The sequence below is a fragment of the Sturnira hondurensis genome, unplaced genomic scaffold (genome assembly GCF_014824575.4).
Source record: "Sturnira hondurensis isolate 20B ecotype Veracruz unplaced genomic scaffold, ASM1482457v3 Scaffold0001872, whole genome shotgun sequence".
Lineage (NCBI taxonomy): Eukaryota > Metazoa > Chordata > Mammalia > Chiroptera > Phyllostomidae > Sturnira > Sturnira hondurensis.
In genome coordinates, this window is record NW_028074503.1 from 33,452,480 (window position 1) to 33,469,325 (window position 16,846).

General features: G+C 44.3%; 1 protein-coding gene across 1 annotated transcript; it reads left to right on the top strand.

Moving 5' to 3' along the window:
- Nucleotides 1–385: 385 nt before the first annotated feature.
- Nucleotides 386–14,872, top strand: SERPINB11 (serpin family B member 11). The gene is made up of 8 exons (XM_037035497.1): nt 386–583; nt 2,985–3,169; nt 4,234–4,293; nt 5,326–5,454; nt 8,532–8,649; nt 11,500–11,642; nt 12,313–12,468; nt 13,964–14,872. The coding sequence occupies exons 2-8, from the start codon at nt 3,002–3,004 to the stop codon at nt 14,366–14,368; spliced, it is 1,179 nt and encodes a 392-aa protein (XP_036891392.1). The 5' UTR covers nt 386–583; nt 2,985–3,001; the 3' UTR covers nt 14,369–14,872.
- Nucleotides 14,873–16,846: the final 1,974 nt, after the last annotated feature.

Sequence of the window (16,846 nt, forward strand, 5' to 3'; positions counted from 1 at the left end):
ACCACAGAATCACTCCTGCCAGAGCTCATTCTTGTGCTTTTTTTATAGGACAGGAATTACCTGCCAGCAGATTGCTGAAACTGCACATAGAAACATGCTCCACTCAGGGGAGCTCAGAAGCCCTTGGGACGAACGTGCCTCAGGTCGGGAAGCACCTGTCATGGCCGGACCCCTTCCTGCTGGGGAGCTCTGGGCCAGGTGCTCAGACACATGCCGTCCCCGGAAACTGGCATATGGCACTGCCAACTCGAACACTTTGTTACTCTTTTTAGAAAAATAGAGTATTGTCTGGAATAGAGGTTAGGCTTGTCAGTGTTTCTCCTTTAGCAGAGCAGAAAAAGTTTAAGAACTGGGTGCTTCCCCGAACGTACTGGCCATTCTGAGAGTCTCGGGGACTCAAAGCAGCTCTGGTGACATTTAGAGAGACCTCCTCTCTGGGCTGAACGTACCGCCCAGAGCTGAATCACTAAGACACAAATGGAAAGGGAGGGGCGCTAAGTAAAGGCTTTATAGTTCCTGTCCCAGGACACGGCTCCAAGCTCGCCTACCAAACTGTCCACTCCACCACCGGACAGCGACCAAGGTAAAGAGAAGTATCTGTTTGCTTTGTGGCTACAGCTGAGTTTGTTGTCAAAGGGCAATAGAGAAGAGCAGTAAGACAGAGAGAGCATCTGGATGGGGTAAAATGAGCCAAACAAGGGGCAGCTTATTCTTTAATGTAGTATGGCTTTGCTGAATCCTTATAATACCTGTGTATTTTAGTGCCAATTGGATTAAAATGTCTTCCTTCATCTCTTCCTTCCACAGGTACTCAGTGAGGGGCAAGCCAGGGCTGGTCTTGATGTTGAAATAAAGCATAAAAAGAAAATCCTTGCTTTAATGGAGGTTGTAGTCTAGAGGGAGGGGGAAATCAGACAATAAATACATGTATAGCTTGTAACATACACTATAACATATATATCGTTTCTATTTATATAAATACATGTCTATAATGTATAAGGCAAATAAATGAGTAAATACATACAATACATAGGGCAAATAAGTAAATATAAAATTATATTTATATGGAATACGTGTGTACATATGTAATATATATAAACAGGGTAATGGAATGAAGTATAACTGGAGAGATATAGTCAGTGAAATCTTTATTGATGGGATGTTAATTGAGAAGAGAACTCAATGAACTGCGGGAGCGAATCATTTGGATATCTTTGGGAAGAGCGTCCCAGGGGAGAGCGAGGACATGCAAAGGCCCTGAGGTGGAATCTGCTTGGCAAGTTGAAGTGCAGGGAGGTGGCACAGCTAGAACAGAGGGAGCCTGGGGGAGACTCGATGGAGACGAGGCCGAGAGATTGTGGGGCCAGAGCGTGAAGGACCTTGGTCTCAGAAAGGAGCCTGGCTTCTGCTCCGAGAGAAAGGGAAGCCACTGGATTGTTGAGCAGAGCCCATAAGCAGTTCTTTAGTTAGTGCATAACTAACTGATATTTTAAAATATCACGCTGTCTTTTCTAGAAAATACAATGGAGGAGGGAAGGACTAAAGTAGGAAACGAGTGAGGAGACTATTTCAATAATTCACAAGAGGGATGATGGGAGCTTTGACCAGGGTGGTAATTGGAGAGGGGAAAATGGGTAGATGGTGAGTATTTCTGAAGACATTGAAAAGAGGACTTTTTGGTGGATGGAATGTGATGTGAATGAGAAGTGTTTAAGGACGATCCCACGGTTTTTGGACTGAGCACAGGGGTGAGTGGAGCTGTCATTTACAAAGATCAAGACGACTGCTAGGGGTGCAGACTGGAGACAGGGTCCGAAGTCAAGAGTCTGCTTTTGGCCTTGTCAAATTGGACACCCATATTAGGCACTCAAGTAGAGATGTTGAGTAGGCAGTTACATCCACGAATCTGTGATTCAGGGGAAATATAAACTTGAGAGCTACCAGCCAATCAGTGAGCCTTAAAGCTAGGAGTCGAATGAGATCATCGAGTGTAAACAAAGGAGAGGCCCAAGATTTAAGATCTTGCATAGGAGACCGAGAGGCCCGATGAGGCAGGTGGTGAACCAAGAAAGAAGGATGACCCGGAAGTTAAAAGAGGAAAGTGTTTGATGGTGATGAGGGCTTCTGGAGAATGAATGACAACTCCCTGAGGGCAAAAATGCACCCAACAAGTTTGTCTAGCCTACCCTGTGGTTAGGGGTGCCTAGTTAGTGTTTGTGGGACAGAATAAAACTGACTCTTCCTTCCTGACAAGCCATCATCCATAGGTGACCCATGATCCAGCACCATGGCTTTCTCTCTCCCAGTTTCATCTTCTGGTCCTGCATTTCCATGGACGTCTTGGCTGTGGCCCAGGGCAGAGGGCATGGGCCCCTTCTCATGGCCCATTCACTAGTCCGGCCTTACTTCCAAGGAGGGCGAGGAAACGAGCAGAGAACGCTGCCCAGGTTGGCTTTATGGATTCTCACCTCGTTTGCTCCTGAGTGGCCAGAATGCAAGTGTCCTTTCCTTGGAAGGTGGGCGTTCTAGCAGGGAAGCGTGACACAGGCGGAGCCTTTGTAGCTCAAGAATTTTCCTGTTCGGATTCCAGGATGAGGCGTGTCATAAAACATGACATTCAGAATGCAAAGACTTAATTCCTTCCGCTCTTTTGCTCCAGAACAATCGTGGGTCACTTTTAAATGTACGCGAACGCTTGCTTGGAAGGAATCGGTTGAGAGGAATAGGAAATCTTTTATTCATGAGACTCGGAAACTACTGCCAATTCCTCTCTCAAGCATTTACTAATACCCTTTTTTCTACTTTATTTTTATTGTTGACACTGTAACAGGGTTTCCCCTGGTCCCCCCTTTGCCCATCTCCACCCGTCACTGAAAGTAGTGCGAGTGCTCCGCATCTTTAATTCATGAACCATAGTAATGGCCTTCCATGGTTGGTCTGTACCTCCGCGGGATATGCAGAGTTATTTTTCCTTCTGTTCTCAGGTAGTGCTGGGCGTAAAATGGATTCCCTCAGGGCAGCAAATGTTGAATTTTGCCTTGATATGTTCAAAGAGCTGAATAATAACAACGTGGGAGACAACATCTTCTTTTCCCCACTGAGCTTGCTTTACGCTCTAAGTATGGTCCTTCTTGGAGCCAGAGGACACAGTGCAGAGCAGATGGAGAAGGTATGGAATGCCCAGTGAAGTCCGGAGCCTGGAAGTCTCTCCGACGCCCCCTATGGGTCAACCTGCATGTTTACACCGAGAAAACTGCCATCTTGTGAAAGAATATGCTTGGGCCAATCATTTTTCTTCTAAGTGGATAATGGCTTAAGTAATGTGATATATGTCAATGAAAATAACACAATACGTGCAATACCCAGTCTCTTCCCTACCATTGGGTTTTTTTACCCACACGTTTCCATGATTATTTTCAGAGTCCACCCTTTCAATGGTTTATTTAAACATGACAGAGAGCACGTGTATGGCGTTATTCCTGCTCTCTAGAAGTTTGATGTATAATAAAATCTAGTTACACTTTCAACATTATCAGGCTTTAAAAATATTTATTAGGTTTTTGGACGTCATACCCACTTTGTGTCGTAAGTAGTTATTGTTCTCCCTGTTTCACAGTGAGGGAAACTGAGACTAAGAGAGGAAGGGTGACTTTTCAGGTTACATGGGCTGACCAGTGACTTTTTCACAATATACGTATTTTATTGATGTGGAAACTCTAGAAGAGTATTACTTAACAGCTCCCAGGATACCTGCACACCCTATTACTGTTTGTCCTTTACTGCTTTATTCCACATTTTGATGCACTTTCATGATTTTTTTGCATTTAAAGTGGGTGATGTGCTGGGAAGCCACATAATGTTCTCAGCAGCCCTGGGCGAGTTCTGTCATAGGGAGTGAGTAGTCTGAGAAAGGTCAGAGAGGGGAGAAGGGTCAAGTGTGTGGCAGCGCCACCCCTGGACCCTCACGGACGGTGGTCCGGGACACGTAACTTAATCTCTTTTTGACTCAGTTACCCTAGTAGAAGGTGGGGATAATAGTATCTACTGATAAAGTTGTTGGGAGGGTTAAGTAAGATATGTAAAGGCTTAGTTCAGGGCGTGGAATACAGCATCATTAATGCTAGCTATGATATGACATGGGTCCCCATCTGAAATGGAAAAACAGTCACTGAGAACCTTTATAGATGGTGTGTTGCTGTTGATGCCAGTAGATTCTTCTTTCTCTTTTTTTAGGTGCTTCACTTTAATCACGTTGCAGAATCATTAAAGCCCCAGTCTGAGGACTCAGCTAAGGTACGATAACATTACTGCTGAGCTGTCAAAGGTTCTTGAATGTAAGAGCACCGAGAAATAATGGTGCAAGGCTTAAGGAGCAGAGCCCCTCCTTGTCCCTTAATAGGGCTCACAATGTCCCTATAGAGTTATCGATGACAGTGATAAAGTCCCCAGATTTTACCATGTAATTGGTTGTCATCCTTATGCAAACTTTTCTGTTCTTCTACAAACTTTGTGCTGTGTTGGTGTCGAGCCTGCCAGCCTCCTCAGTGGAGTGTCGCACTTTTCACATCAGTGAGGGGACTGAGAAAGGACACGGAGGCTTTGCCTCATAATTAGACACCAGGAAAACAGGGCTTGGTGCTGCCCAGCCCACCCATTCACTGTTCCTTCTGGTCAGAGGATTTTTTTTTGACATGAGATTTATGCAGAATGCCCAAGTGTATGTAGATTCATAAGACACTTGCTTCACAGAACTCAGTTTATTGTTAGGAGGTTAAAGGTGATAGTGTGGGAATTTTTGCTTTAGGGAATATAGGCACAGCCCCTCTAATGGCCATGCATTTAGATGCATCAGAACTTCATGCTTAGCCAGATCGCTCCTGTGAGGGACAGGTGGGCGTGGAAGGCCCGTTCGGCGAAGAGCTGAGCAGTTTGATTACATGGATGCAGAAAATGGAGACGTTAAAAGGAGCGCGACAGGGAAGAAAAATGGTTCCATAGGTACAGAGGCAGCAAAACAAAACAAACAGACAAAAAATACTTGGATTATTACTCTGAGATTAAGATCTCCTTATTTATGATAACTTCTGCTTTTGAATGAGAACATCAGGGCTGACAAGGGCATGTGTGTGTTGTAATAGCTCACAGTACTCGGCTCACACTCTGTAACCAGAGTCACAGGGTGTGGAGACTATTGTGCTAGAGGAAATTAAAGAAGGAAAATGCTTTCAACCCTTCAGCTCCTTATTGTTTTCATGCTATTTATAACTCTCTAATGGCAGGAAATCAAGCAACTTAATGGTCCATTCTTTGTTTACTGTACTTCAGTGCAGCCAAGCTGGAAGGATTCACTCAGAGTTTAGAGTCTTACTCTCTCAAATCAACCAGCCACACTCTAACTATATGCTCAGCATTGCCAACAGACTCTACGGGACGCAGGCAGTAGCATTCCAGCAGGTAAGTCCACCAGGAATGGTGGTCAACAGTTTTCTTGGCATCCTCTCAATTTCACACCATAAGGTCATTCAAGAGTGCCAAGAGTCACATGACATTTATGTTTAAGAGCTTAAATTTGAGCCGAGTTAGAGTTTCAATGAAATGGTTTCACCAAACCCCCATTAAAGTTGTAGAATATCACATAGAAATTTTACTTCCGCAAAATCACCCAAGTTTTCCAAGAACCAAGGTCAAAGATGAAGCACAAAACAAAACCACTAAGAATAATCTCTTCTGGGTCAGAAGAAAAACAAAAGCTGTTTTTCATCTCCTCTTCAAAAAGGTCCTAAATGGCAGAGTGTCGGGAATTAGTGAAAAGGATTCTGGGCTGGAAGCCAAGGGATCTGAGTTCTGTTCTCATTCAGACACATGACTTTGGGCAAGCCACATGTGTCTTTGAAATGAGAGGATTAGACCAAGTTTCCTCTAACTACAAAATTCTAACACTGTTTATGCCATTTCCTAACTGCATTGGAATATAGTTTTATTGAGTGCCTACTATGTGTGTGTCAATCACTCTACTACATACATTATATACATTAGCTTATGTAATCCTTACTTAGTATTAAGATATAGGTACAAAACTGTCATTGTTCCACAATCGTGAAGTAGATTCTGAGAAGTCAGTTTGACACAGGTCACAGAGATGATTAGGTGGCAAAGCCAGAATTTGATCCCTGTCTAAATTCACTTTCCTGTTTCCATTGCTACAACATCCTGCTGTGATAGAAGGGAACGCCAGCTTCAGTGACATGACTGTTGTGTGACCAGTGTTGTTTGAATGCCAGCTGGGGGAAGCAGCCTTGAATTTCTAATGTTCTTCTTCAGCCCAGAGGTGTCTTACACTTGACAAATTTTTTGCAATTATATTTTTTTGATTGTGCTCTTAGAGTTGTCCTGATTTTTCCTCCTTTGCCCTCCTCCACCCAGTACCCCCACTTCCTCAGCCAGTCCCCCCACTGTTGTTTATGTCCATGCGTCATGCATATAAGTTCTCTGGCTATTCCACTTCCCATACTGTACTTTATATCCCCATGGCTATTCTGTAACTACCTATTTGTACTTCTTAATCCCCTCACCTCTTCACCCATTCTCCCCCACCTGCCTTTTATCTGGCAGCCATCAAAACATTCTCTGTATCCATGATTCCATCTTTGTTCTTCTTGTTTGTTTGATTTGTTTTTCAGAGTCAGTTGTTGATAGCTATGTATTTTTTTGCCATTTTATTGTTCATTGTTTTGGTCTTCTTTCTTTTCTTACATAAAGTACCTTTAACACACCGTATAATTATAAACTCCTTTAGTTTTTTTCTTGTCTGGGAAGCTCCTTAATTGTCCTTTGATTCTAAATGATAGCTTTGCTGGGTAGAGCAATCTTGGCTGTAGGTCTCTGCTTTTCACAACCTTGAATATTGAATAAGTTTTCGATTGTCACATTTTTTCCAGCTTGGAGTAGCCCGCCCTGGCACTATAGGTATTTTGGAGGTATTTCCTTCTACTGTCCCAGAAGCGCATGGAGAATGTTTTACAGAGAGCACTGGAAGTGGTGGGGGTTAACCCTCGTGGCCCTTGGGGCTGGACTACTCTCATTCCTTTGTCCCCCCAAACAGAGGTCCAGGGGTAGTCGTCGACAAACGTTGGTTTGGGATAATGACAAACGTTGGTTTGGGATAATTGCATCCATTCCTGAAGCAATTGTCATGATCTATGTCATAAGATACTACTAACCCAGGGTTTTATCTGGAAAAACTCTCATCTCGTGGGCCCTGGGAGGTCACTTAAGCGTGATCCAGCCACAGTGTGGCCCAGCTCAGGACAAGAATCATGTCGAGGCCCAGATTTTGCTCTAAGTTAAACTCTCCTTTTGTTCTATACTTCATTTAGGCAAGAGAGAACCCAGTTAAGCCAATGACAAGCCCGATGCCAAGCAGTCACTTTCATAACTGCTGTAGTTCTAAGTCTCACATCACCCTAGATGTTCATGGGGGGTACTGGGTCCTGCTGGACCAGAGAGGCCTGTCCCCAAGGTTTCAAGAATGGAATTGCGAGCAGCTCCATTCAGGTCCATGTAGATTTGGCAATGGACCATTTCTGGTTCTAAGAATGAAGGGCCGTGGTAGTGATGAGTAGTCATTCCAGAGGTCAGTCTGGGAGTGGGGATTGGCTGAAAAGACAGGACCAGGATCTTTACACTGAAGTTGTACATTGCTTTTTGTTGGGTGATGTATGTGAGAAAACTACCTTAAGGTAGTTTTTGTTCACACTTGACATGTGGTTGAAAAAATATCAGTGTGCATCAGAGAATATCATCACCATCATTATCATCATTATTACTTTACCCTCGCCTGAGGACATGCTCATTAATTTTAAAGAGAGGGGAAGAGAGGGAGAGAAAGGGAGAGAAGCCTCAGTGTGAGAAGAAACATTGATTGGTTACCTCTTGTAAGCATCCCAGCTGGGGATGAACCCACAACAGAGGCGTGTGCCCTGACTGGGAATCAAACCCATGACCTTTCAGTTTATGGGACGATGTTCCAACTGACTGAGCCACACTGGCGAGGGCAGAGAATATTATTATTAGTTTTATCTGTAGTGGCTTGGGAGGAGGCAGAAATATACCAGGTGGAAACCTAACTTTCTGTTTGACCTGAGACAAGGAAGCCATTTAATCACTCTTGGCCTCAATTTTCCTCTCTGGAACCTGAAGCAGGAAGTCTCATTTGTTCGTGTCCTTTAAAGAGGAAAAAGGAGGGACAGAGTGAGAAGGCAGGTGCTCTACTGCAGCTGGTCACTTTGCTTGGAATCCTTTACAATGAAGCATGCCCACGATAGGACAGAAGTAGCAACCAAATGCTTCTGGACACTCCTTTGGGGAAGTTCTTCGATCTGACTGCGTGTCTTCGCATGGATTCTGCTTCCCTTCAGGAGAACGCATGAGTTGCTTTTGTCTGTTGTGGTTTTAGACCACACCGACCTGGGTGTGTTTGTTTTCCTTACATGATTTTTGTTTTGTTATGCAGTAGTTCTTTTCTTTTACAGCAATATTTAAACTGCTCGGAGAAGTTGTATCAAGCCAGGCCGCAAGCAGTTGATTTTCAACAGGCTCCGGAAGAAACGAGGCAAACCATTAATGCTTGGGTTGAAAGCAAAACTAATGGTAAGGCTAAGTCACATACGTATCTCCAAACTTGATTCGTGCCATCTTGTTGAACTCCCCAAGTCAGTACTAACGAGGCAGGCTGCAGTCGGGGAGCAGACGCACCGATTAACAATGGAGGAAATGGGGAATATGGTGGGATATCCCTTATGACCACTTGTCCTAAATGATCTAGCCAAGTGACCCTGACAATGGGAACACTGTGTCTATGCTACAGAGGTGTTATCGTACAGTCTAACATTGAATTGAATTCAATTGAAGTCTACCTTCTCCAGTTTTAAAATGAGCCCTATGTATTGTTAAACATTTTTAAATGGAGCATTAAAGAGTCATACCAAAGATATATTCATTTCTTTTTAAAAAATCTAGTCAAGGAAAAAATTAAAGAAAAAGGAGGGTAATACAATGAATTTATATTTACACAGCAGTCTCACTATTCCTTAAGGCCAATATTATTTCCTAAACCCACACCCTTTCCCCACCACCCCTTTCAGAGTATTTGAAGGCTCATTCCTGATAGCGTGTCTGTTTTTCTGTGTAAGTTTTAGTTTGTGCCTCTCAAAAATATAAGCTTTTTAAAAATATGACCACTACACCATCAGTACACCTAGAAAATTTAAAAAATCATTTAATATTAAGAAATATTTTGAGAGTTTTTGTACTCCCCCAATTGACTCTTTGTTCAAATCAGACCCAAAATATGTTTCTACATTGCAACCGACGAATGTGTTCCTTCAAGCTTGATTTTAAAAATAAACTTGCAAATGTATTTCTTGATTGACATATATGTAGATTTAGAAAGGTCTATACATGTCCACTGTTCGGTGACTTGTCCCCAAAAAGAATATCCTGCTGCGCCACCAGCCAGGTCAGGAAGAGGAAACACTTGTTCCTGGGAAGGGCACGCCATGGCCGCCCTCAGGTGTCGTCCCAGAGACAAACCCACCCTATCCCGTTAACACTTCTCTGACTTCGATTGCTATGTAGTAGCTCTGCCTATTTTCAAACTTCATCTAATTGGAATTGATGCGCAGGCCCATTATTTCAGTGGGGGTTCTAAAGTTGCCATACGCCAGTTTTGTATTCCTTCCTTCTTATACGCTGGAACATTTCTACATGAGAAACTTCTCATAAAATATTTGGTTACCCCAAGTACATGTGAGAAAAACAAAAGGAAACAAAAAAGGATGCTGGATTCTTTTTCTTCAACACAAGTTTTTAAGATAATGTTCCCCCCGCCCCAGTATCCTACAACATAGCCAATGAGTTTTCTGTTTAAAGTATCATCATAAATCCATACATTTAAACACTGCTGAGGTGTTTCAAGCTATCAAAGGTCAAATTTTTTCCTTTAGCTAGGGGATACATCTTCCTGTGGCTACTGAGTCTGTTTGGCATGGCCCCTGTAGAATACGATAGTGTCTTTGCTTTCTGAATTGACTAGTTGTTCCAGGCTCATCCTGGTCACTTTCTGTCCTGGACGTAGACTTACCTACTTCTCCAAGAAACCCTGGATCCTTTTAATGCAAAATGATCTTTAGAGACCATAATCCGGGTCAAAGAGTGCTCATTGTTCCTGGTTTGATCATCATTTTTAGGCTTCTTCAATGGATAGAACAAGGAGCTACATATATTTAGATGAAATATATTTAGCAATTTTAATTTCTCAATAATATCCCCAACTCAAATTCAAGTTCATGGGATTGTTACTTAACATGCTCCTCCATTGTACATCTACTTCTCTTTTACCACATGTCAAAAATTCCAGTTTTCGATGTCACCAATATTCTTGCACAGTGACCTCAACCAACAATATACAGTCTCAGAAACAGCAACGCTAACTCCTAAAACAATCAACCCTAGTAGCTGAAGATGTTTCTGCAGTTCTTTTTGTCCTTAGGGCATATCCTGTTAAACATGGGCAGCCAAATGACCACGTTGGAATAATCTCTCTGCGAGTTTGCCACTAACTCATCGTACCATTAATTTCTGAAGTCTCAGAACATAGATAATCACATTTTCTGATGTGGGAGAGAATCAACTAACTTAGAATGAAAATCAGAATGAAATAAAAGCAAAGCATTAGAGGTAATTGCATCTTGAAGAATATGTTAGTAACATAAAATACTAGTAGAAGATAATTACTTCTCTGAGCATAAAGACTATATTTCTAGCATACTTGTATCTATTATATCAGTTAACAGTGGTGAGCTCTCAAAAGTGTCTTGTCAATTGGTGGATGTTATTCGAACTATGTAATAGGTGATCAGATTAAAATATGTATCCATTCAATTCTTCGTGCTGTTAAAAAATGCATGGACAGTTCTGACATTTTTAGATCTGTTGATTTACTCAGAACAGTAGGGGAAAATGTGTTTTACCCCACAGGCCAACCCTGATCCAGGGGCTGCCTGGCAACTAACTCATGTTGAGAAAGAGTCTGAGGCTTACACTAAGGTGACCTGGGAAAGCGCACAGTGGACTCACTGAGATGGGAAGTCCACAGTGGTAGGGATTTTTGTCTCTTTAGTTTAGTGTTCAGCCTCAGTTTAGTGTCCTGGTGCCTAGAACAGTATGTGCACATAGAAGTATCTTAAAAATATTTAGCTTAAATGAATAGATTGATTAGTGTTTTCTGCTGTGGGTGTGCATTAGGGACCCACATGCTGTGTGCTTATTTAGAGTGTTCTTTTTAAAAATAATTTATTTATACATTTATTTATCAATTATATATGTATATATATAGAGAGAGAAAGAGAGAGCACTTAATGTTAGCTATCATGACTATCTAACTGTCTATCATTAATAAGTTCAAATCCAAATATATTATCTATTCTTTTTTATTACAAGGAAAAATTACAAACCTCTTTGGAAAGGGCACAATTGACCCTTCCTCTGTGATGGTTTTGGTGAATGCCATCTATTTCAAAGGACAATGGCAAAGTAAATTTCAGGAGCGAGAGACAACGAAAGCCCCCTTTCAGCTAAGTGAGGTATGTGTCTCATTTTCTGACTGATGATCAGTTTTGGAGACTTCAGTAACTGGTTAAGGACAATTAGAAGGTCTTAGTGAAAATCCTGCCTTGATTTCCCTAGCTTCCTCTAACTGTGTATTCTATGTATGCATTTTATGCTCATTTCTCCTTAGGAAGTGACAGTGACCTTTCTCACAGGGCCGCTGAGTGGCACCTTGGCACCAGGGCGCCCTGCAAGACAAGAAAGACTGTTTGTTCCTGACTGTTCTCCTGTCTGTGTGTTTTTTCAGTAGGCGCTGTGGTTATTTGCTCTGGTAGCACAACACAACTCTACATTCTTTTTTCCTTAAAAGGTCTCTAAGTGACTTAAAAAACGATCCTATGATATCATTTTTTTCACAGAACTCATATTATTGGGAATCCCTGGCTTCGTTTTGGGGGAGGCACATGTATTATTGTTTTTATTGCTATTGTTATTATTCAAACTATTCAGGCTCTAACCAGGACTCGTGTTGAAATACAAGCTCATCGCCTTTGAGGAGGAAAGTTATACGGGTCTATTTTGTAGTTTATACTTTACCCAGGAGTTTCGGCTGTCAATGCAGATATGTGATGCAAGGAAATCAGCACACACGCCCGTGCCCACACACCCGCGACTACTCTCTAACTACAATCTTGAAAAAAACAGGGTAAGAGCGTCTCGGTGGACATGATGTATCAGACGGGGACGTTCAAACTGGCCTTCGTGCGGGAGCCGAGGATGCAAGTGTTGGAGCTGCCCTACGTGGACAACACGCTGAGCCTGACCATCCTGCTGCCGGTGGGCACGGCCACGCTGGGACAGGTGACGTTCAGGAATGCCAGCGGCTGAGGAAGCACGTGTGGGTGCACCCACGCGTGCACATGCTCCCCCACCCTGTGTGTGTCCCGTGAGGTCAGTCCAGCCCCTCCCCCAGCCCATCAGACTCCAGGTTCAGTGGCACCGCCCCAGGGACTGTGAGGGGCCCTCCTGGTCCCTGCCTTCAGGGTAATGTATTTAGGGAAAACCATTTATTTTTTATATTAAAAAAACGGTGTACACACACACATTCACCTATTGGTCCTTGGACTTTTGGGAAACTCTTTGTAATGAAATTATGGTGCTCCCAGGTCCTGGAAAACTGACGACACCAGCTTCCTTTCAGCTTCAGATCCCAAACCAACAAGCTTTTGTGGGCTGACCTCCGTTTTCAGCATCCTGGTTTTGTGGGGAAATGAGAGCCTCAGGCACAGAGGAGAGGTCCCAGCGGTGGTGGGAGCCTAACCTCTCTCCCTGGCTGCAGTCCAAGCTGCCCAGCACCACAGGCCAGGCAAGCCGCTGGTGTGGCTGGTGTGGCCTCTCAGGGCTCTGCTGGCCCAGCATTTGCCAGGAGACCAGCCGGGCTTCTGGGCTCTAGTGGAAGTGGGCCACACACACAGAAGATGTTCTCCCCAGAGTAAAGGGCAGGTGCAAAGGCCCTAGAAGGACGAGGCAGTGAGATGGCTTCGTGTCCCGAAGTCATGGTGACTTGGCTCAGGGCCCAGAAAGATGGAAGGAAAAGGTAGGAAGAGAAACCTAGCTGCTGATCTGCTATTGTCAGGGTAGCGGGAAGGGGACAGAAATGTCTTCAACTCTTGTAGGAGAATGACGGTTTGACTCACCAGTTTGGGGCTGAGGGGAGGGCTGCAGGGAGTTTCAAATGCACAAGGACAGCAGTGTAAAGGGTTTACAGAAACTTCTGGAACTGGGTGGAGAAGGAGAACTCAGAGCTGTGAGGCCACTGTGGGAACTCAGCAGGGGTGTGGGAGCTGACTGGCTAGGTGGAGGCACCCAGAGGGCAGCTTCAAGAGTAGGGACAGGAGGAGATTAAAGCCAGTGGAACAGGGGGTCCTGGCACCAGAGAAACCAAATGACCAATGTGTGTGTGATGGAGGTTGCTGTTAAATGTGTCAGATGTGAGAGCCAAGGAGAGGTGCTTGAGTTTGTTGAGAAAATGGGAACACAATTGCAGAGACGTTAGAGAGAGTTGAGATCAAGTCTACACACTGAGAGAGTAAATTAAGGTAAAGACAGTGGCACGGATGTACATTGGACACATTTAATTATGAAATATTAATGAGAATTAGACAACAGAAAAGGAAAGGTGTAGAGGAATGCAAGAATGAAAGATTTTTTTTCAGATAAAACCTGAGCACAGTTTAAAGGTAGAAAGGAAGTTAGTGGAACTGAACCATTCACACCGAGACTTATACAATGAACAGCAATTAGTGCAGAGGCCTGTGCTTGGCTCATGCAGGTCCATCTGCATTTTGTCTTTTAGGTAGAGAAGCAGCTGAATGTGAAGACATTTGACCAGTGGACCAGCTCTTCCAACATGATGCAAAGAGATGTTGAAGTTCACTTGCCCCGATTCAAACTGGAGATCACGTATGAGATGAATTCTCTGCTAAAATCCCTCGGGATGACAGATGTCTTCAACCAGGTCAAAGCTGATCTGTCTGGAATATCACCAGCCAAGGGCCTGCATTTATCAAAGGTCATCCACAAGTCCTATGTGGATGTCAATGAAGAGGGCACCGAGGCAGCATCGGCCACTGGGGACAACCTCACGGTGAAAAGACTCCCCATCCGAGCCCAGTTCATGGCAAACCGCCCTTTCCTGTTCTTCATAAGGCACAGAGACACCAACACCATTCTCTTCTGTGGGAAGCTTGCCTCTCCCTAAGCGCAGGGGTGTGAGCGAGGCTCAGCATTGCAGAGGAGGTCCAGGGACGAGCCTGTGACTCAGAGCAGCTCACACCTCTCACGCATCTGCACCTCAGGTTGCTTGTCTGCAAAATGGGTCCGGGGTCTCTCCCAACTTATTCCATGAGTTGGTGAACCTTAAGATCATGGTAAATGGGGAAGAAGGTATATTTACAAAAAAAAGCTTTTCTAGCTCTCTTATTTTGGGGGCCTCCTCTGAGTGCTGTCTGGGTGACATAATCACGTCACTGAGGAAAAGCATAGAGAATTACAATCTCTTGACTTGTGTGTATCTATCTATCTTGAGCTCCCGAGTAAGGGGCTGCTCAGCCTTTGGACAACCAACCGAAGGACTTCCGCTTCGGTTGGATGTTTCAACGGTATGATTTGCCTTGCATGGGTAAATGTACCATTATGAATTTCAGTTCAAAATTCTGTACTGACTCTAATAAACGCATGAAATGCCTTAAGTTCTTTGAAGCCATTTTAGTGGAGTTTTTGGCCAAATTTCTGCCAAGCCCTAAATTGAATAATAGACTCCCCTTTTATCTCTTTCCACTGGTGGCACACGCTTCTCCTTGGTGTCAGCAGAGACAGCAGAGTACCTTTCCAGGGTGACTGACTTTAAAAGATTCTGGCCATTTCAGTAGTCACTGATGCTCTGGTTCATTTCTCGCAGAAATATTTCTGGAGCACCTACTAAGTTCCAACATCATGCTAACCCATAGGTATACACAGTGAATAACAAAGGGCCTCAGCCTTTGTCTTCCTAAGCTTGTACGTCAGCAGAGAAGGCAGACTTGGGAACAGCCTTGACCATGGCTGCTGTGCTAAGTCTGTCATCAGCAAGGAGCCACAAGGATAGAGTGATGGGCATGGGGTGGTTCCTCTCAGGGATGAGCCCTGTTCGCCATTTCAGAGCGTGAGGGCTCTGTTCTGAGGAAGGTGACTTGATTAGATTTGTATTCTAGAAAGATCACTTGGGCTTCCAAATGGCCATCGTTATGGGAAGGATGCATTATAAACTTTATGCAATAAATCACCGACGAGCATTTTCCATGTCAGTAATCACTTCGGTGGGCCTGGAGCAGTTTGGCAGTGGGGGTACGACGCCCGTTCATGGTTTATTTTGGTTACACGTAGATAGCATCTTTGACAGTTTAGGTGTGATCGCGGAAGGCGCCATTAGGATGTTTAATTGGGTGATGGAATTGTTCGGTAATGTGGACATGAGTCAGTCACCCTCAGCAGCTCTGATGCATTTATGCCAAGAATTTCCCAGTCCGGTCCCCGAGCACCTTTGACCATCCATGTTGAAAAGATCCTTTGTTAAGACGTAATAAGGCTGTTGGCTGACATTTACCAGACTGGGATTTGGCAGGGTTTCCAAATTCTCTATGCAATCTACAGATTTATTTTTACAATAGTGCTTTCTGTTAATAAAAATCTTTGCATGACTTTGTATAGTCTATGTCTCCCAGACTGCATGGAACTAGCAGTCTGCCTGTTGGATCTCACTGGTTATTGTGGGTCCTTCCGAGTCCCATGCTTCACTCCCCTAGTTCCACAAATTCTGTCTGGGGCTCCCCACCCTTCCCCAGCTCGGGGCTGGCTTGGTGTGGAATCTGCGGCCGCCCCCTGGTGCCACAGAGGGGTGCTAAAGCCTGTGACTTTGCCACCAGGTGCATGCAAGTATCACCCTCTGTGGGTGCTGCGCCCAGAACTGCGTTGGGCCAAGATGCCCTGGGTCCCTGGAGTTTGCTCTTCCTGCCCAGAGGGCCCACGGATTTGGTGTGGGAGGCCGTTCAGTGCTGGAAGTGGAGGCGGGGATGGGAAATCTCCCCCCGCCTGTTGGCTATATCCTATCCCATCGTTCTCAGGCAGGCCTCCAGTCTTGTTCAAGGTTGAGGGAGCAGCGAGCTGAACTGTCCCAGGAAGGCTTTCCTCTCTCGGGCCCAGGCTTGAACACGCAGGTGGGCTGTGTGCACAGATGTCCTTTGTCTCCAAACCTGAATCCTAATCCTTCGGTCATGGACACGCTGAATCCCCTCTTGCTGAACTCTTACCGGGATGGTCCTTGGTTCCGCACGCAGACAGGCTCCAATGGGCTTCCTTCCTACCCCTTCACACTCGCCACGCCACCCACATTTCTGCATGACTCCGCCCTGTTTCTTCTCCTTAGTGCTTGGTGCTCTCATTATGCATTTTGTTTATTTTGTTTATGGGGAATCTCTCCCCATCAGCATGTGAACTTGATGAGGTGAGGACTCAAAAAAATCTCTTTTTGCTGCTGTTGCCCCAGTGCCAAAAGTGCCTGGAGCATGATATATACTCAATAGATATCATAATAAATAAATAATTAAGAAATTAATTCCTTCAATACTTCAATGTTTTGAGTGCCTACTATGTTCTAGAGTTGGAAAGTGAAGATCATTGGTCTGAATAAGACATGCTGGAG